General features: G+C 44.1%; 1 protein-coding gene across 2 annotated transcripts in view; it reads left to right on the top strand.

The window, feature by feature from the left end:
- The window catches only part of Unc-115a (actin binding LIM protein Uncoordinated 115a), a 424,168-nt gene that overhangs the window by 82,250 nt on the left and 314,063 nt on the right, over window positions 1-27,855 (top strand). For both annotated transcript variants that reach the window (XM_037426516.2, XM_037426515.2), the window contains exon 3: window positions 4,778-4,961. In XM_037426516.2, the coding sequence (XP_037282413.1) occupies window positions 4,778-4,961 (184 nt within the window). The remainder of the gene's footprint in view (window positions 1-4,777; window positions 4,962-27,855) is intronic.

The raw sequence follows: 27,855 nt of genomic DNA, 5'->3' as shown, positions 1-27,855 counted from the left end.
GGTGAAGCACATCCGCTGAACATTTGTCGATTGTTGTTTTGTGACAAAGCAACTTCACACGAAGCCAAAAGGAGCGTAAAGTACGAAGACTAGGCAAATCCGTGTACTACCCACAATTCCCATGCTCGCTGAAGTGCCATGCATTGCATGCAGCTCCCATAGCCACTAGCACCAGAGTTCCCTCTTGTCTCTATATAGGAAACTCTATGGTTGCACCATGTGGTGAAGGGTCATTACCGATGACAAAAATAGCCGTTGTATGTCACCCTCATTTTAAAGCGGCATGGTTTCTGCATAGAAATAAAATTATAACAACATTGATTTTGGCATTGCTAATCTTGCACCATTTGTGCATTCCACAGTTCGAGAGGAAGCATAAAAAAAGCACGCTTAATTTGCTTTGCAGGGCCCCTTTACCGGATGCACTGCCCCTTGTTTTACATGCAGGCTCAACGGACTATGTCTCAATTTTTCTTCTATTTTGCAATGATGTTACTTTTTGTGGCTTGTGCCCATATCTCGGAATGCCAAGAACAAAGCATGTAAATGCATTACTTGCTGCAGCTTAGCATTGTTCAGCGGCTGTGCCATGTTGGTGATGTTTTCATTCTTTCAGCTGTGGCGAAGTATTCTGCGATATGAAGTTTTTATACATAACGTAACTAGCAAAGCAACTACGTGCATGGGTTTTAAAATCAATAACTTGACTTTTCTACCATTCTACATTCACTTTCCTCAACTGTTCGGCCATTATTAATTTTTTGGAATTATCGACAATTTTTTGGAATTATCGCCGCCGCAGCCGGGATTCGATTCTGCGACCTGGTGGTCATAAACCTAAAGCAGCGTGATAAGAAATGCAGTGTGGGCAGCTTCAGTGGCAAACAGCGCTAGAATAAAGAACATAATGCTGAAAAATTATATATATTGATTTGTTTCATCTGTTCATCCCTTTACATTGACATGACTAAAACGGCACACCGAGATATTTCAGAAATTAGCCACAGAATGCACAACAAGAAATGCACAGAATAAAGAAATATGGGTGGACTTATAACCATATAAAATTAAGAACATTGTACATAGTAAGCATGCATAATTTTTTATAAGAAATGTAATAAACTCTGTGCAAGCAACGTTTCACGCAGCCAAGAAACACGACATTCTGGAATGGGGGGATTATTTTTTTCAATCGACACCAAGATTGACACGCACATAGAGCAGCGGTCTTGTGGTAGTCACACTCGTGGCTTCCTAAATTTTCGAGTGTGTTCTTCCAACGCGTGAATGGAAAAAGGACCAAGGCACCAAAAACTTCGGGTCCCCTTGCCTGAACTTGCTTTTCTAAAAAGCGTACATGTCTTGCAGAAAGCTCCCTCCTGATATTTGGAATACACCAGCCAGGCAAACATTTCTAGTCAGAGAGGTTGTAACTTGAGTTATCACTTAAAAACTGAAGGAAAGGTGTATTTAGCGTCTAGTTCTTAAGGCGTCGTTAGTACACGTCGTCTAGTCTCGTCGTCCTGCTACTTCTTGCATATTGACACGTTAAACACGTAAAGACCAATGTCGTCAGGAATCGCGGTTACCGTGCATGCACCATGCTCCGATTGGTTTTCAGGAGTTCTTTCGGCCCAGTAGTCGTATTCAGACAGTGCTGAACTACGGCTGGGAACAGTTTCTTCAGCTGCTGTAGCCTTTTTGCCAGTTGTCAAGTGTGCACTGGACAAGCGTCACCCTTCAAGAAATAATCATTAGGCATTACCTTGAGGCTTTCAGCGCAGCCATCGAGTCTCGTAGAAGGGCACTGATTGGCACAGAACACGAACTATCCACTAATACGTGTAGGTAGCGTATTTCAAGGGGGTGACTTCGCATCGCTAAGAAGCAACGCACTCATCAAAGTTCGGGCGATGACAATAAATGCGAGAAACGAGAACCCGAGCGATGATACTTGTCAGCTGGTAATTTTCCGCCTTAAAACTAGCGCTCGTTCTCCCCTGGCGGAAAGATTCATGGGTATACATTTCTGCTGCTTCCCTTCAGGTGCCAGTACTCCGTGCACGAAACATCTCATGTTTGTGCTTTGATTGCGCCCATACCGAAGGCTGGAAGGTTCTCTTGTTTTGTGATGCCGTTCCACAAACGTGAATGAACGTGAAGGTATTGATGCTAGGCAGTGAAGTTCGAGTGACTCGCATCAGAATGCCCGAAACAGACAACCGACAGGCACGGATGGTGCACAGTACAGTGTAAGTAAACCCATGCTTCATGTGCTGTGCACGTTATCGTCCAAGTTCACACGTTCTGAGAAATCTATTATGGTGCACTATGCTCTGAAGAAGACCGGAGTTTATTCCTTCATCATTAGTGAACCAACCACTCGAGATTTTGTGTGGTAGAGGCCAGCTCCTGTTTGCGCCAGTGTAAGTAATGCAAACATGAATGAACTATACTAAAGTTAGAACAGTATATACATGACATATCTATGCTGCGCGGTAAAATATTCTGTATAGTTTTGAATGACAGCTGCACGTTTGCAAACAACGGGAGATACTTTGCTGCAGTGCTATTATTTCAGGGAGCATAGCGGCCAAAGTTAGGAAAATAAGTAAAAACAAAAACACTACACGTTTTTGCACGTATTTCAGTTTTTTAGCACATATACCTAGCAAACAAGCTATTTCTATGTGAGTAACTATAGCCTTGTGCCAGGTGCATTTTGTATTGAAACCAACTGACCATTTGTCAAGAATGATTACTTTATCTCTTGCAGATTGCACGATAAAGCCTCTACGGCTGGAGTACTTCATTGCTATCAAAAGCCACATTGCAACTGTAATGTAAACCAAGGTTATGAGAAAGGCTGCCTGAAAAATAACGCGTGGGAAATTTTGTTGCCAACGTGCAGCATGCCTTTCAAAAAAGTTAGTTATTGGGTATCGCAAGTGCTTGATGTGGACAGTAAAGTAAAAAATTTTGACTAAAAGCTATAACTTCGTCGGGGCTGCTTGACATATAGAGCTTAGTATAGAAATCATTCCTATAGGCATGCAGTCACAAACATCGACAGTAAGAAATTATTTGCTCAGCAATGTAAGCAAAACCCAAATTATTATGAAAGTAAAAAAAACATGCTGCGTTTACCGCTCATTCCTCGTTGTAAGAGGAGCCGTCCTTCATTTGTAAAATGCACTTCGCCAGGACGAGGACTACGCCATCTACGCTTAACAGAGAACAATGATTAGCGATCTTCTCCGATCGAGCGGGTCATCGAAATGAAGCGTTCTAGAAGACTAGTCCATTCATTGGTGCGAAGAAAGGCTGTTGCTTCAAACGGTCACCCTACCTGTCGTTTACACCCGCCGCAGTATTCTAGTGGCTAAGGAACTCGGCTGCTAACCTGCAGGTCGCGGGATCGAATCCCGGCTGCTGTGGCTGCATTTTCAATGGAGGCGTAAATGCTGCCAGCCCGTGTGCTCAGATTTGGGTCGCCTTAAGGACTCCAGGTGGTCGAAATTTTGAGAGCCCTCCACTACGGCATCTCTCATAATAATATGGTGGTTTTGGGAAGTTAAATCCCCCTTATCAATGAATTCTCTGCCGTTTACTGTATTTTACTGCGAGTGCATTGATTGATATGTGGGGTTTAACGTCCCAAAACCACCTTATGATTATGAGAGACGCCGTAGTGGAGAGCTCCGAAAATTTCGACCACCTAGGTTTTTTTAACATGCATCCAAATCTGAGCACACATTTTTCAGCATTTTAGGCTCCATCGAAAATGCAGCAGCTGCAGCCGGTATTCGATCCCGCAACCTGTGGGTCAGCAGCCGAGTACCTTAACCACTAGACCACCACGGCGGGGCAGCGATTGCCTTATTTTTACTTATTCTCTTCACAAGTATATGCATGGGTAGAGGGGGGGATCTCATTATTGTGATATACATGTACACAATCTGCTCAAGCTGCTGCCGATAATCACGTCACAGAAAAAAGCTGTGCCTGCCCCCCCCCCCCCCTCTCAGGTCGGTGAGAACCCTATCCCGAAAAAAATTTCTGGCTACGCTCCTGATGCACTGCCCAGCAGCAACTTTCAATACTGCCCGGACTCTATACCATGTGGTATTGGGCATGTAAAAACAACCCGAGTATCCCACACATGGATGAACACAGCATACCAATGGGCGTTTGCACTCTTTCTCTACAGATCGATAGAAAAGAGCTTACGACAACTTTATTGCTCTTATCAAGACCAAAAGAACCGGTTGCCCGTCTAGCCCGCCCAGACAAACAAAACTTTCCTTTCTGGACAAGGTGTCAGCTGTGATGTCGCCTTGCTGTCACTAGAGGCTCGCTACATTCTTTTCTGATTGTGGTGTTTCCCGGCGCTTTTCGCTTTGTGGTGCTATGTTAAGCACCTGGATCCTTCCTGGCCCGGGTGTTTCGGGTTGTGGGAACGCATCCCCTGTACACGTCTCATGGGCAGCATGTCACCAACACTGTGAGCCATAACACTGTTAACAGCATCCCTGGATGTTTTAGTGGGCCATCATGAGCATTTGTTGTTCTTTAGTGATGTGAATTTCTGCTTAGGCTGAGTCCTTTCTCGATTTGAGTGCGACGTTGCTTATACCGAGAGAGAAGTATTGATTTCAAATGTAGTATTCATGCTAAGGGGGGCTTTAAGTAAGGATGCAGCTGTTTCATTACAGAATTGGTATGAGGGGTGTTATCGAAAGTATACACTAGATTTTTCTTCTCTTTCTTGCTGCAGTGTGTACCAGCTCTTTGGCCCAGGGAGGGTTCTTCTTCAGAGATGGCAAATACTACTGCACTGGAGACTACCAGAAAATGTTTGGCACCAAGTGTGCCGGCTGTGGCCAGTTTGTTGAGGGAGAAGTGGTTACAGCTCTGGGAAACACTTATCACCAAAAATGCTTTGTCTGTGCCAGGTGTCGGTAAGTCTCCTTCTCAAAAGATTTTTCACAAAATGTAGTGGTTATAAGCCAGTGCAGTTAGCTCTTGAACTCTATCTCTTGTGTACATGTTGACTGCCCAGGTAAATCGACCAGCGAGTGGTTGTAGTGTCACGTGGTGTATAGTAAATATACGCAAAATATTGGTAAACGATTTTCACAGGTTTACGTGAAATATTCATATCACCCACTGTTCACATCAATACTTGCTTTAAAAACAAAGAATTTCACGCAGTGTGGGAATTACACTGCTCCCTCCCCTGATGGGGAGCCCTGCACTTGTCTACTATGAATGCAATAAAATGGTGCAGATACAGAGGTTCAATATATAATGTAGGTGCTGTTTTATGCACAAGGGTGTCTATGCAGGCTATTTGGTATTTCATTCCAATATTGGCGTACAAAATTGTAAGAAGTAGTAGTTGACAGGAAAGAGGCGCATTTGGAACTAAGCTTTATTTTGTGTTCATTGCATGTTTAAAGCCGACGAACCATGTGATACCGATAGCAGGGCTGCATTGCAAAACGAGATAAAACCAAATAAAACCGTCTACCGCCCTAATCGTCGAGAATGTCACAAGAGGTCGACAGATGGTTTACTGATGCATCTGCTGCCCAACTTTTTGATTACATACACCTCAAATATTTCCCGTTCCTGTTTCCTTCAATAACTTTTTAGTACTCGTGCCTTCTCAAGCTCAGGTGTGCAGTGGCCTGACATGCACTGCTTGCTGCAATGTAGAGCCAAGTTGCTTCCTGTGCCACTCTTTAAAGTGCTCTGGTGTTCCCTTAGGCGTTCGTTGAGAGTGGTAGGTGGTTTTATTCGGTTTTATCTTGTTTGACAATGTGGTAGATCTATGGGTATCATGTGGTCAACGGCTTTGAATGTGCAATCAATGCAAAATCAAGCTTAGTAGCGAGTGCGCCTTTTTCCTGTGAACTACTTTATACAATTTTGTATGTGGCCCTAAACCTGATATTGCTGTTTTATGCATTTGTATGAGCGGCAGCCAAAACATTAGACAGCAAATGATAGCAAGGTGAAGTGCGCTCAGCTTGCTTGGCTCACCACATTGGAGCATAACAAGGTTTTCAGCTGCGCACCATGCACTAGCCCTGTACAATATTTACTTGCACGGACTCTTTTTGAAAGAAGTCTGACAGGAAACCATGGCTTTAAATCTGGGCTCGTTGTTCGCTAGGCCGGCTAGTTTGCGGCTCCAAAGGGTATGTTTTCCAGCAGTTATTGGTCCCAGTTTTGCCGCAAACACGGCGATTTGGTGGGCCTTTCTGATGCCATGAGGGGGGGGTCACGCGTTTGTGAATAACTGAAATATGGAAAACAAGACTACCAGAATGGAACACAGTGCTGACAAACAGGCAATCTGTCGCCTGCTCCTCGCTAAGTCAGTATGTTGTGATGCGACTATTCGCCCATTCTTTCTGTTAAATTAAAGATTTTAATATTTCCCATTGTGACAAAATTCACGATTTGTTTTGGCTGGAAAACATGATCGCTGAATTCAGCTTTCGAACTAAGCTTTTAAAGTAGGCGTTGCAGGCAAAAGTCTGCTAGCAGAGATAGTGTGCAAAATGTTGGAGCAACCAACAATCGGAAGTTCGCATACATCGCAAATTCTGCCAAACTGCCTTTTGTTAATTTCTTTATATTATCTGAAAGAATGGGTAAATCATGACTAGAGACAGAAATGTGTCTCATAATCAAATGGTGGTTTTCGGACGTTAAACCCCACAAATCAATCAACTCCACCAAAAGGGAGAGGTGGGCTAGTTGGTTGGTATTCATAGTGGAAGAACGCAGAGACGAATGACAAGGAAGGTCTGAACAACACGAGCACTGGCTGACAACTGATTGCTTCATTTAAGTGAAACGAAAAAGCAAAGGGAAGAAAGAAGAAAGAAACATGCGTGCTCAGCTTATGCGCATGACAAAAGAGGACATATGTAAGATTATTTTTTTTCCAAATATGCCAGCTCACAATCCAGTAATGCAATCGACGGTGCGCTAACACACACGACACCATTTTCGCTGATGGCAAAGGCTTTCGCTATTTCTCTGATGCGCGATTAATTGTCCCTGAAAACAATGATCGTGCGGAAAATCTGGGATGCACTCTCAGGTGGCACAGTGGGTGGACAAATGGGAGAATGCGCACCCTTTAAAAAGGTATGGTGCTCACGCAGGCGTATGTTGAGGCAGTGTCCCATTTGTCCCACATAAGGTTTACCACATCACAGCGAAATGGAATAACATTATTTTTGCAAGTGACAAATGGCATGCGGTGCTTGACTGTGCACATACTGCTAGAAGACATACACTCGACGATAACTTATCAATTCTGGCACACAGTGTTTCGCGTTCATTTTTGCTTTTCTGTTCCACTTGAATAAAGCAATCAGTTGTCAGCCAGCGCTTGTTGTTCAGATGTTTTTTTGTAATTCGTCTCTGCACTGTTCTACAATGAACCTATACTTCACTTCGTAAATAGCAGGAGGTGCTTCTGTGTAGCATTGACAGTCCTTTCAGCACTGTCAATGCTACAAGGCCCCTATTGCCAATAGAAAGGCCGATTAGCATCTACACATGTATTTATCTGCGTCGCGTTGTCTGCTGGGCATCTTCTCGGCGTCTGCTCGCATGCGTAAATAGCAGGAGGTGCTTCTGTGCAGCCCACAGGACAATGAAGAGCGTACGTGAAACCGTGCAATATCATCAGGCAAAGGTAGAGTATAGGTTAAAAAAAAAAGTCCATTTGGTTTTTGTTTTGTTTGTCAAATAAAAAGCAGCACTTTACTAGGTCATGTGAGAAATTTTATTTAGACACTGGAAGTTGTTACGTGCCCAATGAAATGCTTTGTACCACTAGAATTTTGAATTGGTTCATTACAAGCCACGAAAGCATGATGCGAGGAGGTGAGCTTGTAACCTTTGCCACTCACCCGGTGTAGATTTCGCAAGCCGAATTCCTTCCCTGCCCTCTTTGGTATCGGAGCGACTCGGAGCCGGAAGATCACATGACGCAGACGCATGAACACGTCATGCGCACACAAGGTTACACTTGCATGACATACCCAAGCCCCCTTTATCTAAAGTGGGGGTAGGACAGGCAAATGATCATATTATGCATGGCGAATAAAATTCTTGGGGTGGAGGGGGGGGCGCATGAGTGTGGAGGGCCATTCTTTTTTTAAGTCTCTGCGCAGGACGATTTCTTGTTGTATGTTACCTCCATTATGCAGGGGCACGCGCCCGGGATATGAGGGCCAAGCGGTATTCAGTCTAACATTGCACCTCCTTCCAGGGCGCGTAGAGTTGCAAATCTTGGCAGACAGGAACGTGATTGCCCAGTGGATGCATTTCTCTTGCCAGTCCGAAATGGCTCTCAAACCAGGTCAGAGTCCCTTTAAGATGTTCACAGACAGGACGAAAATTGACCCTGTGCAATTAGACCCAGTTAATGTGAGACTAAAGACCCTCTGGCCTATTACCGGTCTAGCTATTTGCTCCTCCTGTGATGCCCTTCCGAGTCATGCCGAAAGGAGAGAGACCGAGAAGCGTCGATGGTGGCCAATTAACTCACCATGCTGGACAATAGAAGGAGAGACTGCAGTGGTGGGAAACCTGCATCAATTGCGCCAACCTAAACCAACTGGAAATTACTGCACCCTACGGCTCCAAACGGCTCTTTTTTGTCTAATTTGTCCCATTACTGCATCACAAGGTGGTTCTGAAATGAAGTAATATTGACAGCAAGCATCGTGAGCGGATGTTATGCAATGGTGGCCATCTTGTACATGTGTGCTGCAGCATTTGCATACAGTTGCGCTGTTGCAAAAGCACGAAATCGGCGGATAAATTATTCAGACTTCAGCGCGATTGTGGTGGTGCTTTTTTTGATAACCCTTGGCAAAGAACGAAGGTGATGGGATGACTACCGAAAGGCGTCCCAGTACGACTTATTGCGACAAAAAGCCTATGTGTGTGGTGTAGCGCTGCTTTAAGCTTACTGCACGCTTTTAATAGCCAGCGACTCTGAGAGTGCTGAGGCGTGCATCGCTTTGCAGAAACGAAAGCGGCTTATTGTTACGGAGCTGAGCGTTGTCGATCACGGGCACTGAGATAGCTAGCGTAACACAAAACTTAATTAGGCAGCAGCCAAAATGCACCGCTGTCAGCTGCGAGGGCCGCTAGAGCATCTCTTGCAGAAAGCGTGCATTATCGCGCTGATGCGTCAGGCTTTTTGCCACATTTGTGCACGGTCTAAAGTGGAGTGGGCGCAAGCGGCTCGGCACGATGTGTAGGCCAAGTAGGTGAAGCGCTGTACGCCTTAAGCCGGCTCCCGGCGACCATACCACTTCTCAAATAAAAAAAATCACAGCATATCTACGGAATGAATAGTGATGAGCAGGATGAAGCATCTGTCCGTTCATCCGCCTGTGTGTCCGTTCGTTTGTGCATGCATCCATGTGTCAGATCGGGTTCGAGAATGCATATGGCGCGTGGCAACATCGATGAGACGCAAGCCAAGGAAGCCGAGCGCAAGCATCTTCAACGCACCTGCCGCTCTGCTTCGTCCATACCCCACCGTCGATCTGCCACATATGGCGACTATCTAGGAGACTGCACTGGTTCTGCGCGTACCCAGGCACAGTCCGCGCAGCAGCCAATCGGAGAGTAGCAGTACAGACGTGCAATGCACGAAGTTTCTGCTATAACAATTTTGGGATTGCCTGGTTTATTTTGGTCCTCCTAGATGGCAGTACCTATCCAGCCTGTCAGGGGCTCACACATTTATGACTGATGTGCTAGGCCATTCTAGCTTTGGTAATTCGTCTGAAACAATGTAATTGCTATTGACGCTCGCTTGCACTTTGGCTTATTTTGACTTCACGGCAGGAGTCTTCGCCATGTGGATATCGTGGGTTCTTATAAACGAAGGTGGATGTGTAAGATAGGGCCGCAAACCTAAAGTCTATCCGGCAGGTAGTTTAGGTTGCGTAAAGATCTACATTCCGTGAGGACCCACGCATGTGCAGATTCTATCCGGTATTGGAAGAAGTTTACGTATAAGCTAAAAGCCCTAATGCTATCATTACAGCAGCTCGCAGATAGCCACATGGTTTACCTTGAAGATAGCAGCTCAGACGATGACGACAGCCAGATTTGTGTTGAGTTCGCAAAGCTGTAGCCGAGTCAATACTTCGTCGGAGGTGTCCACTGAAATAATCTGCACCAATTGTTGATGTGGCACAAGAATGTATACCCAGCGGCTTCCCACGCTGGCTGCACGATGACACTACAGGCACGCTGTTTTTAGAGTTACTCTATATACTGCCAATAGTAGCAAAGTTGCTCATAGAGCCGGCATTACGTTCAACGGCTGTGCAGTGAAGCCACTTGTCACGCACACAAAAGAAAGATACGGGACAATGTTCAGGTGCAGGCGGCGTGCCGCAGACTAATTGGTGCACGCTGAGCGAGATTGCACTGTTGCAGTAAGGCGGTATATTGCTATAGGTAGCGAAAATGCTTCAGGCTCGTTTGCTTAGATTTCGGTGCATATTAAAGAATCCCAGGTGGTTAAAATTTCCGGAGCCCTCCACTACGGCATCTCTCATAATGATATGGTAGTTTGGAGACATTAAACTTAACAATCAATTAGACCAGATGAAAATGATTAAAAAGGTAACTCCTTTGTAATAATGGCATTGCACGGTTTTTACACCAGACATACGATGCGCATTGTTTCTGCAATAACAATTTTGTGACCACCTGGTTCATTTGGCCCTGGTAGATGGTGCCACCTATCCAGTCTGTGAGGGGTTTACACGTTTGTGGCTTTGACCTTCTGGCCATTCTAGCTTGGTAATCTGGCTGAAACAATGTAATCGCATTGGCGCTCCCACTTCGGCTTATTTGACTCGATGTCTGGAGTCTCCGCAATGGGGATATCGCGAGTCCCTACGAATTAAGGTGAATTTTCGAGGTAGCGCCGCAAACGTAAAGTCTATCTGGCGGGTAGTTTACGTTAGGTAAAAGTTTACATTCTGTAAAGAATGCGCAGACTCTATCTGGTAACACGGTGACATAAAGAAGCATACATACAAGCTTAAAGCTCCTAATGGCGGTCATGATGAGACTGAAGTCGGCGCGAGCAGAGAATGCGCGGGCGCCGCGCCATTGTGCCTGTAATGTTGGCTTTGCCGTCTGAAATTGAACATTTGGTGTCGCTTTGAGACGGTGCTCGCCGAATAGCGGCACTCGCAGTGCAGAGAAATAGTATGCGCAAGTCTGCTACCTAAAGGTGGCATATAGAGTAACTGTAGCTGCTCCGAGATCGCCAACATATCTAGTTGGTACTCTGCTTCTCAGCTCCGATTGCGAGCGGCCTCAGCATCTGGCGACTCTGAGCCACAGGACTGGAGTGCCCAACTGTAAACGGCATTACACAAGCATGGCCAATTCTCGGTATACTTAACAAAAAGGGTCTCAATAACGACATGCAGTATAACATTTACAGGCACGATTGAACTGGAAAATGTGGTTATGGCGTCTTGGTTGCCGTTAACAAAAACATTATATCCTCACTTGCGCATAATTACTTCACACTCGAAATTGTTTGAGTTGCTTGCTCATCACCCTCCACTCAAATATTATTAGGTGCTTGTAATTGTCCACCAGATGATGGTGCTTCCTTTATGGAACAGCTAAGGGAAGAAGGCTTCTAAACAGTGTCTTGCTTATCGCATTTATTTGGTAATTATTTGGTAATTTTTCAACTGCCCCTTTCGTCCTCCTCTTGCAAAGATGTGAAGGATTTTATTAACCTTACCTTGGATTTCAATTTTTTTAAAGTCATTGTGCAACCCACTAGCGGTTCCAAGAGTCTATATTTGTTACTAACAAATGTTCCTGGTACCGTAAGGCCTATTACACAAGTCGATGGCTTTAGTGATCATAACATGCTACAGCTGCAACTTAACATCCTGCTTACTTTTGCAGGAGTTACAAACATGAGTGCAGTAAGGCTAACTTTAAAAGGTAAATTTAGAATTATAAGTGTTTTTAATAAAATGTCCTTCTTTTTCTTCTTTCTCGGTCTATAAATTTTGGTTCTATTCAGAGACGAAACCTTGGTTGGGGTGGACAAGCATGTTCCTTCAGTTAAATAACTAATGATAAAACTAATACCCCTGTCACATGGGCACCGTGAGCTCCGTTTAACACTCTCGCCTTTATGGAAACAGAGATGTGTTCCCTGTCACATGGTCTCTCTTGCGTTAAAGAAGTTAACCGAAGCTTTTTTCATAGGAAGTATGGTGATCTTCGTTAGCGGCAGAAGGGAGTACTCTTGTCCCCAGTGATCTGTTATCCAAATAAGCTGCAAACACAAAACAGTTGCAGTGATCACAGCAATGAACTGTATCAATATTAATAGTTCATTCACTGCATAATCTGCTCATAACCTACATTTAATGTAAAGTAAATACAAATACAAGTGTATATACTATCCACACCATGCCTAGCGAAAAGCTATTGTGACACTATTTCGAAAAAGTTTCTCAGAGTTCGTGGCAGTCATTCTATTCGTGTGCACCTTGGTGTTTACATCTATGCAACTCGTTCACTTCTTATTGTTGTGTTTCTTATTCTACTTCACTGCCAAAATTTATTGCAGTGGTTGACGAGAGTTTTCTTTCTTCTTCGTCGACGCCGGTAGTTGTGCTGGCACTGCATGAGTATGCTTCAACTAACCCAATTTGCTACGTTATTTGATATTGTAAATGACATCGTGATGTACGTTGTAACTCGACTTGGAAAAGCTCAGCAACAACTTGCAATGCGTTTGACGGAAAAGCTCAGCAACAACTTGCAATGCGTTTGACAGTAGGTGTACATAGAGAAAAAGCGTACCAAAACAAACGTAGTGTTGTCAGCACTCTTGTGTATGGTACTGCAAACATGCTTGCTGGTGTACGAGATGTGTTAGAAAAGCAATGAGACTGGCAACAATGCATGTGATCTGATGACGTTGCTTTTAACGGCCTGTGCTAGAACCAGTTTTTTAATCCCTTCCACATCCTCAGTCAGAATTGAAGCTCCGTACAGCTAACAGAGTAGTTTTGGACAGGGCTATAAGTAAACTTGTGTTTTTGTTATGTGTTACAGAAATGGAGGATCGGAATTTAGTGCAGTGTTGTGCCATGAAGTTTTTTGTTAAACTTGTGAGTCTGCGAGTATGACTTTTGAAAAGCTGAAACAAGCATATACTGTTAGAGAGCACTAATTTTCCCGTGGCACGAGCCATTTTTGGAATGCCTTGAAAACGTTGAAGACAAACCTCGCTTAGGGAGACGTTGCAAACAAGTGGGTGCTTCATGACAATGCACTATGTCACACGCCAGTGAATTTTTGATCTCATAACGCATTATTGTAGTTCTCAAACTCCTATTCACCTGTTTGAGTCCTTGAGACTTTTTTTCTTTTAATGAAAAAAAAAACCTGTTCTAAATGGACATGATTTTGAAACTCTGGAGAGTATTCAAAAGACTGTCATCAACCAGTTAAAAGCCATACCAGTTGAAGACTTCCAGCGCTGTTACCAAAGAGTGGAAACAATAATATTGTCTGTGTGCATAGTCCCAAGGGAACTACTCTGAAGGGGATAACATTGTTGTTTGAAAAAACTGGAAACTTTCGCTAGTACAAGCTAAGTTTCATTACGTTTATAATACACCCATACGTGTCTATGATAAAAGCCAAAACCTTTCATGATAATAAGGGTCGCAGCGCGAGCACGAATGTGCTAGATGAAACAGACGAAAGTCGAGGTACGGAAGGCAAAGAGGACAACACGAGCGCTGTACCAACTGAATTTCATTATTCCCAGCACACATGACAATATATACAACAGGCAACCTTTGAACAGCACACGTGAGCAATGTGACATATTCTGGGGAATGCAAACATAAAATTAAATGTAAACATAATAATAAAATTCAATTGGCAGCGCTCGTGTTGTCCTCTTTGCCTTCCGTACCTCGACTTTCATCTGTTTCTTGTAGCACATTCGTGCTCGCGCTGCAACCCTTATTATCATGAATTCAAACCAACTAGCCCAAATTGCCATTCTTTGCCAAAACCTTTTTTCTAGTTTCGATGAGAATAAGTTATAGTTTATATAATCGCACATGTGATTGAAAATATTTTCAGAGCGATTAGGCACCAGATCTTTTACGCAGAGAAGGTGCAGCAGTGCCCCTTGCGGCGTCTGTCAAAATCTTGTAAAGTTGTCGTGCGACATGCATCTCTGTCGAACTCTCTGGGGTAGTTTTGTGTTGAGGGAGTTTAACAGAGTTCGGTCGTGACCGAGTGACAGAGATATAAGCCATGGCTTAAAGAAAGCCGCAAACAACTTGGAAATCAGAAGAAACATACATATCTGCAAAATGTCTCCAAACTGTGTTTTCTTGGGCAAAATACGAAGAACACTTGAATACATATTGTAAGGTACTTTAAAGACATCTAGAAATAAATATTATTCACACAACCTGGCTTCCCTTTTAAGGTCTAACCCTAAATGTTCTGGACAACAGTTGCTCCAAATGGCGTAGAGAATGACATTTCCTCACACTGCGATAACCTAACACGACATATTGCTCAGGAGTGTGCATCAGAACTCAATGGTTTATTTTCATCTGTTTTCACTCAAGAAGATCATTGCTACGTGCCAGCTGCTCCCGAAACTGACTTTCGTGTTGGGGAGCCGAATGAAATCTTGCTGGATGGCATAGTGGTTCCGATTTCCAACTTTAGAAGCGTTCAACCAAATTATCATCATGGCTCGATGTAGGCGCGTATGCCTGTACTACCTTCATCTTGTACATTTCGTTAAATTTAACTATGATACTTGCCACCCTCTCAGTGGTGCTGTAGTATTCCTCTATGTTGCCAGCGATATTGTTGTGTATAAGGAACCCCACTCTTCTTCTGTGACCTAATCCACGGTAGCATAGGAAGTGTCAATTCTTCAGCACTCTATTAGGCTCACATGTCCTCCCAACTTTGCTGAGCCCTATTACATCCCATTTAACGCCTTCCGATTCCTTTAATAGCACAGCTAGACTAGCCTCACTAGATAGCGTTCTAGCGTTAAATGTAGCCAAGTTCAGATTCAGATGGCAGCCTGTCCAGACCCAGAGATTCTTAGCATTCTCCGCTGTGTCACAGGTTTGACTACCGCCTTGGACAGTTGCTTCGCAGCCGCTGGGAACAAAGTGCCGAGGGTTAAGGGGTCTGCTCTGGTGAGGGAGTGCGTTACCCGCAGGTAGTCGTTAGTGACGCTGCGCCCCAAGCCTTTTCTCTTTAGCAATTCCTTTATCACTAATTTTAAGTAAATGTACAATTGGGAATGGTCTGGCATTATTCGAACTGAATTTCGTCATTGCATGCTAGACTGATGTGCTTTCCCTGTAATAATGGGGTTCTGTTGCACTTTATTAGCACTGTAAAATATCACTTGACTGCTTATTAGTTTTCAACTTCACATTATTCATAGCTCGTCTGCCCTTCTCTTAACGGTTTGAAATTTCATATTTGTTGAAAAAAAAAAAAAAAACGGCGTGGCTTCGAACTTTTGACCTTGCAAGCTTAGCCCAGCTTAATGCTCTGGATCATCCTCCTTAGTTATGTAGCACATAAGTACAGTTTGTGCTGAGGCATCTAAAACAGTGATATTTGTGCCATAGCTTGTGTCATCCTAACTCTTGTATAAATTAGCCTATCAAACCTTCATTTGCCCACATTTGGAATTTGGCTCAACGTTGTGGTCTTCTTATCAGAGCTACCTCATAGTCGGTACGAAATAGATCCGCTTGATTTATAATATTTATTTATGACCAACATTTCAGTGTTACTAACCTTAAAGGGACACTAAAGGCAAATATTGATTTATGTCAGAATGAAAGATCCACGTTTGGGAATGCTTAGAATGGCAATATTATCAACAGCAGAAGCTCTACTAATCAAGAAATTGAGGTAAATGTACAATACCACATGAGCCTTGAGTGGGACATATTGTAAATGATCCCAATGACATCAAAGCATCCGACTGCAGTTAATCACTGGTAAACAAACCAGCTGCAGTAATAAAAAAATCTTCTGTGCGTTACAACTTGTAATAAGATGCTGCTTGTCCATTTCTGTTTGATTCATATAAAAAATAAGTGCCTGGCATTACTATGGGGAATGGCATGAGTGGTTCAAAAGTTGGGTTTTTGCCTGGTTAGGCTGGATAGGTGGGGCCATCTAGCGAGGCCCAGTTGAACCGAGAAGGCAGAAAATTGTTGAGCAACCGTGGTTGCTGCTGTGGTTCTTGCTACTTTCATTCTGCTGCTGCTAGTGTTGGGGGCTGCACGGTAAAGGCAGCAACTGCTGCATCAGGACATATGTTTTTAAGAAGGTGATTTAAAGTGTGGTAACGCCGGGCAGACCAATAAAACGGGATTTTATTTCAAAATAAGCATTTCCTTGGCTCGGGAGTAAGAGGTTCCTTGACTGTCAATTCAGCATCGACTTAATACCTGCCTTTAGTGTCCCTTTAAGCAAGAACTAAATCTACAGCCATCGGAAATCGGTCTTTCTGTTTCACTTTTATGTCAGCTTTGTAAAAATGTCAATATTCTACCATGTCATCAATTACCCATTCACACCCGAAGATGTACATCGACATTTACACAACAGCCTGAGCATTAGGCATACCTTTGGAGACTCGAGCTTTTACGTTGTCTGCACTATCGCGTGCCCTTGCTCAATAGAATGATTAGGGCACTGCACGGGCCCAGGCTGGAGTCTGGGCCGGATAAGAGATTGTTGGATGGGTCTGGTGTGTGAGCTTCTAGCTCGGCCCGGGTATCAGGCCGTAGTCAGGGTTGTATTAGGGCGGAGTCTCAATCATATCCGTGTAATGGCATGTGTGCACAGTTTGGCTTTGTTGTTTGAACTTATTATTAAACTTACTTTAGCTGAAAGGTGACGCCTTTTGAAATGAAGCCTACTGAAGCAATAGAATATGCCTGATCCACCTTTTCTTCTACACCATAGTCGCCGCTTTTTCTTTTCTGTAACACATCTCATTCTCTTCTATTGTCACTTCTGTGAGCTGTAAGCCTGTAACCACAACCACGAGCCACACGTGCGAGACCTTGCTCCTGTGTTTGCACAGAGGCTTTTGGCCATCAGTAACTAGGCGGCCCACTCTCACTCCTTCAGTCCTTGTGGGGGATCACGCTCCAGACACCCAACAAGCCCTGTTTGACGGGGAGCGCTAAGGGCTAAAGAAGCCACCGGCTGGTTCACTTTGGCGCTCTCATAGAGAATTGTTTTAGAAGCCCTTGGCCTTGTTTGCTTCAAGACAAAACACTTTGAAAGATCAAACACTGTTACATGAAGACGATGAGATGAGACGAAGTTCAGGGAACAGGGAAGGGGACGGCTACAAAAGCTGCCACAGAGCCACACCAGGTCTCGATACTGGTTTGGAAAAATACACTATTCAGGTGTAATGTTGGTGAAATTTCAATTGTAGTTGCAGTTGTGACTATCAAATTTTATAAATATCAAGTATGTACTCTTATGATACCCGTTATTCGAAGGTCGTAGGTTCGATCCTTGCCAACAAAAACATCTTTTCATCCACTTTTTCTTTGTTCACATTTACATTACAATTACCTCATATAACATCCCCTGTACTTCTCTTGTCATGTTAGATCTCATTCATATGATACAGCCGTCACATTGGGTTAATGTCAATTGTAGTTAAGCGCCGTCCACTGAGGTTGATTTATGTAGCAGTCTCCAGGACTATCATCCTCGTGAGCACAAGCCCTACACATCAGTTGCTAACACATGTTGGTATTGGCGTGTTACACAAGTGTAAACAACTGGTTTTGTAAAACATGTGCGACTGATCAATATATGTCTGTAAATACATTATTTGTAGATATTTTTTAACACAATTTCATAATGCTTCTTTAAGCCCCGTCACGGTGGTCTAGTGGCTAAGGTACTTGGCTGCTGACCTGCAGGTCGCGGGATCAAATCCCAGTTGCGGCGGCTGCATTTCCGATAGAGGCGGAAATGCTGTAGGCCCGTGTGTTCAGATTTGGGTGCACCTTAAAGAACCCCAGATGGTCGAAGTTTCCGGAGTGCCCCACTACGGCGTGTCTCGTAATAATTTGGTGGTTTTGGGACGTTAAACCCCACATATCTATTTAATGCTTCTTCAACTATAACACTGTCACCTTCCCTACATGCTTTGAAAAATATCCATTCCCAAGGTACGTGGGATGTGCCAATTTTTTTTTTCATTGCATTATGCAATAAATTAAGTTTGTAGGAGGCTTGCTACTTTTACTCAACAACCCCAACTAGTATAACTAGTGTGCAATTTATGTAGACTAAAGCTGTAAATTTCTGGCATTTTTTTATTTTATAGGGGTATTATATTTTGTCATTTTCTGAAATGCAAAAATAAGATTGTATGGTTAGCACTGCATATGTGAGACAGCCAGCTATAACTCCGGTTATTTATTTATTCATGTTACTCTACAGGCCTCGAAGAGCATTGAGTAGGGGGGGGGGGGGGTTTATAGAAAAAGTCCCAATAAGACATAAAAAGAAACAACATCGAGGGAAAAACAAAACAAAGAAAATTGTACAGTGGAAAAGAGAAGAACAAAAGCTATAATACAATGCAGTGAATTCAACATGAAAAAATACATTTTTATACAAAAATCAAGGAAACATATAAACTTTGCAAATTTCACAGGGTCTCTTAACGAAACAATTTCACCAAGAAGACTATTCCAAAGTGTGATGGCACGCAGCAACGCAGAATTATTGAATGACTCGGGTACGGCGGAGGATTCATCTGAAACTGAGATGTTTATGAAGATGTGATGTACTCAAAGGAATTTCTATTGAGAGATTACTGGTCCACGAGTTGTAATGGTACTTACGGAAGATGTACTCAAAGGAATTTCTATTGAGAGATTACTGGTCCATGAGTTGTAATGGTACTTACGGAAGATGTATAGAAGGGTGACAAAGCAGCGGGAATCCAAGTTAGGAAGGGCAATATCATGTTTGGTTTAGGTGATGCTGGAAGAGCAATTGTACTTCGAAGTTATGAAGCGGGCTGAATGATTTTAGATAGATTACACTTTATCTACTAGGTATTATTGATGAGAAGACCAGATCGATGCAGCGTATTCCAATGGAGGGTGCACAAAGGTTAGATGCGCCTGTTGCCGAATGGGAGATGGGAATGATACAGATTCCGGCGTGTTAATTTCAGAGTTCTGTTAACTTTCGCACATACCTTTTCGATGTGACTACGCCAGGCAAGATTTAAAGAAAGATGAACGCCGAGATATTTGTAAGTAGATAAACAGGGAATTTCAGCAGAACAGACAGAGTAAGGGAAGGGAAAACAGATTTCTCGGATGTGGAAGAAAGTACACAGCACTTACATGTGTTCAGAGTCATTTGCCAGTGGCCACACCACTGATTACGTAGGTAGCGGTCTTGTTGCAAACTTGCATGGTCTTCTCCAGAGTTAATAGTCCTATACACTACGCAGTCATCCGCAAAAGGACAGATTCAGGAACAAATGTTACAAGGCGAGTCATTATTATAAATCAGAAAAAGTGGAGGGCCTAATACACTACCCTTGGTATAAGTAGAGAAGCTGGAGTTACTGACAAATGCGAACTGCTCTCGATTGGATAAGTAATTGCGGAGCCAAGATAAGGTTGATGAGTCAATCCTAAACACCAGTAGTTTAGTTACTAGGCGACTATAGGCAACTCTGTCGAATGTTTTTGCAAAGTCCAGAAAGATGCAATCAATGATATTATTATTATTCATACCGTCTTACCGACTGGCCCCCCCATCAAACACTTCTCGCGTCCATGGTGTCAAATATCGAAGATGATGCCAGTGGCTCGGCTTTGCCGAGGGTTTTTCTGCAGCTCGGGCAATGGATTTGAGATGTACATCACAGAGGCGTCTGAATCGGAGCTCGAGGATGGCAAATGGGAATGGCAGTGATCGACGGTGAACTAGAAGTGCAGATGGTGTGAAAAGCACTGAGCCGTCGTTTTCAGTGGCAAAAGATGCAGACAAGAACAGTCGACTGGGCAGGCACAATGGGTGTCACCAGAAAGTGCGATTTTGCGACATGTGTCCTTGTCATCGATGTCGTCTGTCGAAAACGGAAACAACTCGAGTTCAGCGCAGGTACAATCGATGATTGCAAGATGTGTAGAGAGGAAATATCATCCTAATATGACATTGTGAGAACAGGATGGCAACACGATGAATTTGATCACGTGAAAAAAATTCTGGATGATGACACGGGCTGTACAGGCACTGGATAGCTAGACGGGCTGTGCGTTGGCTGTATGAAAGGATAGTGCAGAAACAGGCGTCAGTGACTTTTCCGATACGACGGCAAATGCGGGCATCAATTGCCGAAAGGGCAGCGCCGGCAGGCCCGTGTCATGTTGCGAGCTTCGCGGCCACAGCGTGAGGAGTCGCCACCATCGAAACGACGACAGCGCACCTGGCCGTGTAGGTAAACGAAACCGAACGAAGCCTTTTTTTCGTCGATTTTATTTGTAAGACTTCGGAATGGTAAGCAGAAAAAAACGTTCCCCATTTAATTTCAGGCATTCAGAAGCATACAAAGTGCGAACGCGCAGAAAATTGGAAAGTGACGCACTTTAGTTGGCAGTGCCAACCAGCAAACAAACAGTCTCGCCACACTCCTTGTGAAAGGCACACAATTATGTTAATACCATTACAGAAAGTTTACCGAATACTGTCAACGAGTTGTTGCGAAATCTTGAGCTACACAAGTGCAGGGACGTAAGTAGTATGCCTTTACTTACTGCAGCGAAGGTTTCGTGCAGTGCGGTAGATATATCAGCCAGCGCTGGACAGCTTCTGTGCTCTGGACGTCTGGGTTAGCGCTATGCATAGTACGTATACCTTCTTCGCACATGAGCGCTGATGCATGCATATTGTTCACTGCTGTACGTGATAAAATGTTACTTACGTGGCCTTTATTTTCTGTAAACATTGATCGATTGACCTGCAATAAAACGATTTATTGTTGCAAGCTTGTGTGACCAGCGTTGTCATTTTGCTCAGCCTGTATGCGGCATCACAGCTTACTAAAGTAAGTATTCAAAATACTTATGAGCTTATATTGAGAAGTTTACTGTAACGTACTATGTGGAAACGATAGAAATCGATAAAGGGAGCTGCTACAACGAGCCGGGGTTAGCCATGACGCAGAAGCAGACGGCGACAATGTCGTCTGCTACGCGGAAGGCCAGCCGCCATATCGAAACACCCTGGCGCTTTTGAAACCTATTTCATTTTATACTCAATTATAAGTCATACGAACAATATTCTTAGTTATATCTGGTTTAAAAATATATTTATGTGTAGAAGGTAACGAAACCTTTTTCACTTATTAGTAAAATAGTCATTTTACAATCTTTTTACGATTCCTTACAGAACCCAGATGACACTACCGTCGCTTCCGAATTGCTGTCCCCATTGGCTCTATGAACATGTCACTCCACTGGCGCCGGTGTCAACAAGGGCTAGACTTCATGTTCCTTCTATAGCAACTTCAATAACGTTTTTGGGAGAAGTTTGAGGCCTTACGCATTTCACTGGAACCGCAGTTTTTATCTCCTGAACTGTGCTACTTACAGTTTTCTGGCGCACAGGGCTTTTCCGTCGATGCATGTGGGAAAAGGAGAAGCGGTGAGGAGAAAGCGAGCGGTGAGAGAAAGGTGGGATTCTAGAGGTTGGAGCAGATTTGTAGTGGTCTAAATAACTGCGGTGGGGTTGATGTGGTGCATACGTGACCCATGGTGGACGCACATTGTTGGAGATGGTCGATACACGAAAGCGACACTAACTAGCCACATGTCCAATCCAACAAGGCCACAATGAAAACAAATAGTACAGTTGTCTTCGTGCGCCAAGGGTTGTCGGCTTGTGCGTACTGCATGAATGGTCGGAGGCAATACTGACGGGCGACGTGGGCTCTAACCTTGCAGCTCAGGCATTGAAGCGACTGCAGTGTACGTCAGGGGAGCAGCAGTCAGAGCCTGATGGAGAGAAGGTGGAACTTCTTCGGTGACCTGGTCTTTGATGATGCTTTGGAGAGCAGGCGCCAAAGGAGAATTTGAGTGGTCATGAACAAGCGGCAGCATCAGCAAAAGCTGGCGAGCAACCTTTTCACGGACAAAATCCTTAATCTGTAGCAGTAGAGATGAGTTGTCAGGAGCAACAGCCAATCCCGAAATTGAAGTCGCCTGTGGATGAGAGTGGCGGGTGGCTGCGCGTTGTTTGCGCAGCTCAAGATTTTGGCAAAAACTGACAAGTTCAGACACTGTGAACGGGTTCTTTGCCAGCAGCATCTGAAACGTATTGTCTTCAATCCCTTTCAAGATATGCCTGATCTTATCGGCATCGGCCATTGTGACATAAGGGCGGTTACATAGGTCGACAACGTCAACGTAGCTGGTGAATTTTTACCATTTTGCTGCGCACGGTCGTGCAACCATTGTTCGGCTCAAAGCTTGCGAACAGCGGGGCGGCCGAATACATACTTCAGTCACGTGCATTTTGAAAGCAGCCCATGTCGAGAAGTCACGTAGGTAGTTTCGATGCGACACGTTGGCGATGCTGCTCAAATAAAATGACGCGTAGTTGAGCTTTGCGACGTCGTCCCAGTGGTTGATCACATTTACTCGTTCGTATTCAGCGAGTTAGTTTTAAACATACTTTTCTCTTGTTGGGTTGCGTTGATGCGATGGGCCAGTGCCGAAAAATGTAGGTCATGATTTGCATGTCAGCACCTGTCAGTTATGCCATGCCTTACCCATTTCGGTATGTACAGTAAAAGCTCCTTAATACGAAATCAGTTAATTCAAACTCGTAGCGAATTTGAATTGATGCTCTGGTCCCAGCTGAGCCCTGTGTATTATTTGTTTGGGGGAAAACCTCCAAAAAATTCGAACGAGTCAACAGTATCCACAGCGGTTAATTCGAACTAGGAGCTTTTGGATTTCGTGCCTCCTTGCAGAAGTCTGCCCACAGTGATCAAAACACACCTGCCAAGTCTCCTGGATTTTGATCAGTTCTTTTGTTTGTACGATTGTCAGAAAAATCTGGAAGTGTAAATTAGGCGTTCATTCAAATTAACGTACAGTACAATCTCAAGGATGTGAAACCGGCAAATATGAGTTCTGTGAAATTCTTCAGCCAAAGTTCATTATGTCTATTGGGCTAAAATTTGGATGTTCCGAACACTTTTTTTCATCAAGGCAGGTTGTATGAACTTAAGTACTGAAACCATCGAATGAAGGCCGAGAACAGCATTCTCGAAGCTTCCGAAGAACGCCCTTGGCCAGCGCATGCACTGTCAGAACTGTGGTTATCGTTTGCCACAACCGCTATGGACGAAACCGCGGTCACTCTTGACAAGATCATGTATGGCAACGACGTAACTAGCAGAACTCCTAAAGTCTACGCATGTGTAACGCTCGGCCAGTCAAGGCAAGGTTGCTTTCCTCAAGCGCTGTGGACAAAAAATCCACAAATGTAATCATAGATAGCAAAAAAAAAGGACAACTTGGTTTTGAAGGCATGTGTGCAGCCAGCATACGCGGATTAAAAAATTTATGCACCATCTACCCGAAGGAAACCCTAATGGGATGCGAAGCAAGAGCAATGCCCACGGCGTTGACTCAATTGAAACGGGCATCAACGCTGGTGCTGGAATAACGGTTTGAAGCGAAACACGGTGTAGCGTTTTCTCGAGTAAGCGTTTCTTTGAAACTCAAAGACACGGGAGGCGGGTTGGGTTTCGTGTAAATTTTATCGCAGATAAACAAGCCGGGAGAGTGTTTTCACTAGATGTACGATCGAGCGTTGCGGGCGGGGAGAGAGTGAAGTGAGAGAGAAGTGTGTTACGAGTGGGCGGAGCAGCCGGCGGTTGCGGCGAGCGTTCTGTGGGTGAGGGAAAGAGTGACCTCAGCTCGCACCTGCGAGGAGAGCGTGGTGTCAACGCGCAACTGCGGCATGACCTTCTTGGCACTGCTGCAACACCTGTGGTGAGGGGAATGTGTTGCGGCACGTTTGTACGGATGCACATACAGAGGGCGTTACACACGCGAGTCAGAGCTGCTTCGCATCTAAAACGGAACTACCGTTTTTCGCAACAGCCGCGCGGGAAACATCGGTCGCGGTGTCACAATAACTAGCCGAGGGCACTCGCCTAACACAGCGGTGGATTAAAGGCAATAAAGGTGTAACAAAAATGCTAGAAGCATTTTAATGTTCTCCAAATAATCTACTAACGTCGTTCGTATCGATCTGCGTACTTTGGCTATACTTTGGCATTCAGGCCTCACTTCGGCCCGTGCTTTCCCGGCAGCCGGCTGGGCTGTCCCATTCGTTCACGTGTGTTTCAGGAAGACACACTTGAGTTCTTTTTCAATAGAAATAGATTTTGCTAGTTGTTTTTATGATGTGAATTTTCGAGAGATATGAGTATTTTCTCCCATCTTTGAGACTGGCCCCTTCTACTGTAGTTGGGAAACCTTACCTTAGAGTGTTTGGCCACTCCAAGCCATTATAAGATCGCAACAGTGATATTTTTTCCCTGTTATTTTAGATGTTTTTGTGTTTTCTTTTGGTGCAAAAAGTGAGGGCGGAATAAACCGGGGCTACCCCCACCCCTTCTCTATTGCCGGAATATCCTGGATTCAGAACGCTTGAACTCGGCAGGTATATTAAAATGTGCTGCGATACTGAAGCAAACTTACAGGAGATGCATATTAACAAAACAGCAGCAATTTTAAGCGGATGACAGGTGGAGCTCTTGGGATAGCTGCAAACAATGCTTATGGGGTCAAGACAAGACAAAAAAAAAAAAAAAAAAAAAAAAAAAAACTTGCACATATGCAAATTAGGAATTATTTTTTCATTGATTACTTTTCAGTTTGAGTGCAATAGTCTGCCATATTAAAGTCTTTTGGAGTGTAAATTTTTAATATTAATGCTCACTACTCGCATGAATAAATGTTTGGGGTTGTTTCTGGTGTATCACTATCACTGGCTAATCAATTATCTTTTCTGTTAGGTGTGTGTGTATATAATTACACATTTTGTTGCTGAGTGTAAGTGTAATTTCTGCAATTTGTTGCCTGAGGAAAAGTATTAAAGTGGACAGAAATATTAAAACATACAAACGGAATCTATTAACTCCATATGAAGCGAAATGCGAGACTAAGATGCCTTCATTTTATTGCGTGAGTGTTCTCGCCGTCCTCCTATCATAACAGTGCCAGCATTCACAGTACTTGGCGTGCTTTTGGTGCGCTGTCTTTTATAGCATTACAACGCTTTTTATTCTGTTAAGGATACATGATTCATGCCAGCCTCTCCAAACGCTCTCACATAGACGGATCCATCCCACAGAAACAGGCAGTACAATACAGAAAACGTCAGAAAGACAACACCGCTAGCATGCACGACCTGGAATGTGTGTGCTATGTGAATGTAACCTTGCGTGTGCATGATGGGTTGATGCGTCTGCGTCGTGTGATCTTCTGGCTTCGAGTAAGGTTTCAAGCTCACTTCCTTGCGTCATGCTTTTGGGGCTTGTAAATAAACCTATTAAAAAATTCGAGTGGTGCAAAGCTTTTCATTGGTGACACAACAACTTCCAGTTTCTGAGTAAAATTTTTCATGTGACCTGGTAAGTGCTGTTTTTTAAGTGAACCACATTGGGAACCAAGAACCACATGGGCATTATTTTTTTTAATCTACGCACTACTTTCCCCTGATGACGCTCCACGGTTTTGAATTCGTTCTTTATTGTCCTGGGGCTGCACAGAAGCACCTCCTGTTCTTTACACATGCTAGCAGACGCCGGGAAAATGCTGAGCAGACGACGCGACACGGATCAATACATGTGTAGACGCTAATCAGCCTTCCTATTGACTAAGAGGTCTTGAAGCCTTGACAGTTCTGAAAGGAACTTATGAAATGGAGTATAGGTTGCACCCCATAGAATTCCGAAAACTCAGTTTTGCCTAGTAACATTAATAACGGCCTCCAACTGTACCCAAAAGCAAAATTTGAGATTAACTAACATTCATATAGGGACCGATTCTAAAAATAGGCATTTATAAGTACTATAAAAACACTATAAAAGCCCTTTTTAACCTTGAGCTTCATCGATTTATACGTCCCGGACGGCTCCGGGCGCCGGCGCCGCATTAGTTTTTCTCGGGTACCAACTGGAAGCTCCGCCCACTGGTCCGGGATCACTCGGACGCATGTTCGTTTTTTGTGTGCCTGGCGGCCTGCGGGCGGCCCGGGACCGCCCAAACAATTTATTTCAGGCCGCAGCGCGGTGCGCATGCTGTGCGGCCATCTTAAGTTAGACACGGGAAATTTTCGATGCGCTCTTGCTCTGCCTTTGCTTTTTTGTCCGCTTCTCACATGTTTCTGGATTTCGCATTGTTAGCGCACCCAGTTTTTGTCATCGGTGTTCTGAGCCACGTCGAGCATGTGCGTATTCCCGAAGGTCGGGCAAACACGCGTTATGCTCGCTGAAAGAAACAGCGGTGGAATGACCGCGCCGGTCTACGATGCGCACGCGCTCGAGTAGTTAACTTACAGTAAGTTGCATCACAACAAAAATAGGTATAATTCACTACCTAACTGCTGTTTAGGTTCGAATTGGGTCGGCGTTGTGGCCTGTGTCACAGCTATGGAGGTAGCAGACGGCATAGCCAGACATAGCAGACGCCTCAGCAGATTCAGTCAGCATCAAGCGCGCAGATGGCCCGGGGCCGCTCGGGCTGGCTCTGAACTTTTAAATCACGTGTATGTGACATAACCACCTGTGAGCCGAGGCGTCCGCGGGCCGTCCGCGAGTGATCCGGGACTTGGTAAATCGATGAAGCTCCTTTAATTCGTGCTCATATATCAAAGTGGCATGATAGGAATGCAAGAAACAAAATATTTGCCTATAATCAGGTCTCTAGTTATAGCACTTGTTTGCTAACACGAAGGCCGGGGGATCGAATCTCTGCTGCAGCAGCTGTATTTTCGATGGAGGCGGTGATGTTTGAGGTCCATGTGCTTATATTTAGGTGCACATCAAAGACCTTCAGGTGGTCGAAATTTTTGAAGCCCTTAACTATACATTTTTCATAATGATGCCATCGTTTTTGGGACATTAAACCGAGATAATAATATTATGTTTCAATTGGTATCTGGCAAAAAAAAAAAAAGACAAAGGCTTGACCCTGGCTGGTGGACACCCAGGGGAGGGCACTAGAGCAATTTAATGGGCTTGCGCTGACAAGGGCTCATCGGAGATCATTTAGAGAGGCCTGAAATGCACCTAATAAGCATAAGCTGAGAGATGAAAGTATGCTTATGGCTTAGTTTACCCATTGCTTAGATACACTTGACTGTGGTGTAAAATAAATTTCATGAAAAAGGGGAAAGAAAAAAATTAAAGTGTCGACTAGCAGCTATTTGATGACAGTCTAAAAAAATGTGCTATAAAAAAAGTGACATTTTCGCATATACATGAACAGCCCACACATGACATGCAGCGACGTGGTTTAGACAACATATTATTGATGAAGCGTATTTCTGTCGTATACAAAATTATAGATGTGCCAGCAGTTCGTTTGCTGCTTTTGCTGAGAATCTGTGCTTGCACAAAGCATGGCTCACATT

This window comes from Rhipicephalus microplus, chromosome X (genome assembly GCF_043290135.1).
Source record: "Rhipicephalus microplus isolate Deutch F79 chromosome X, USDA_Rmic, whole genome shotgun sequence".
NCBI classification, from domain to species: domain Eukaryota; kingdom Metazoa; phylum Arthropoda; class Arachnida; order Ixodida; family Ixodidae; genus Rhipicephalus; species Rhipicephalus microplus.
The sequence above is the reverse complement of the archived record's forward strand: the minus strand, read 5'-3'. Positions and strand labels throughout refer to the sequence as shown.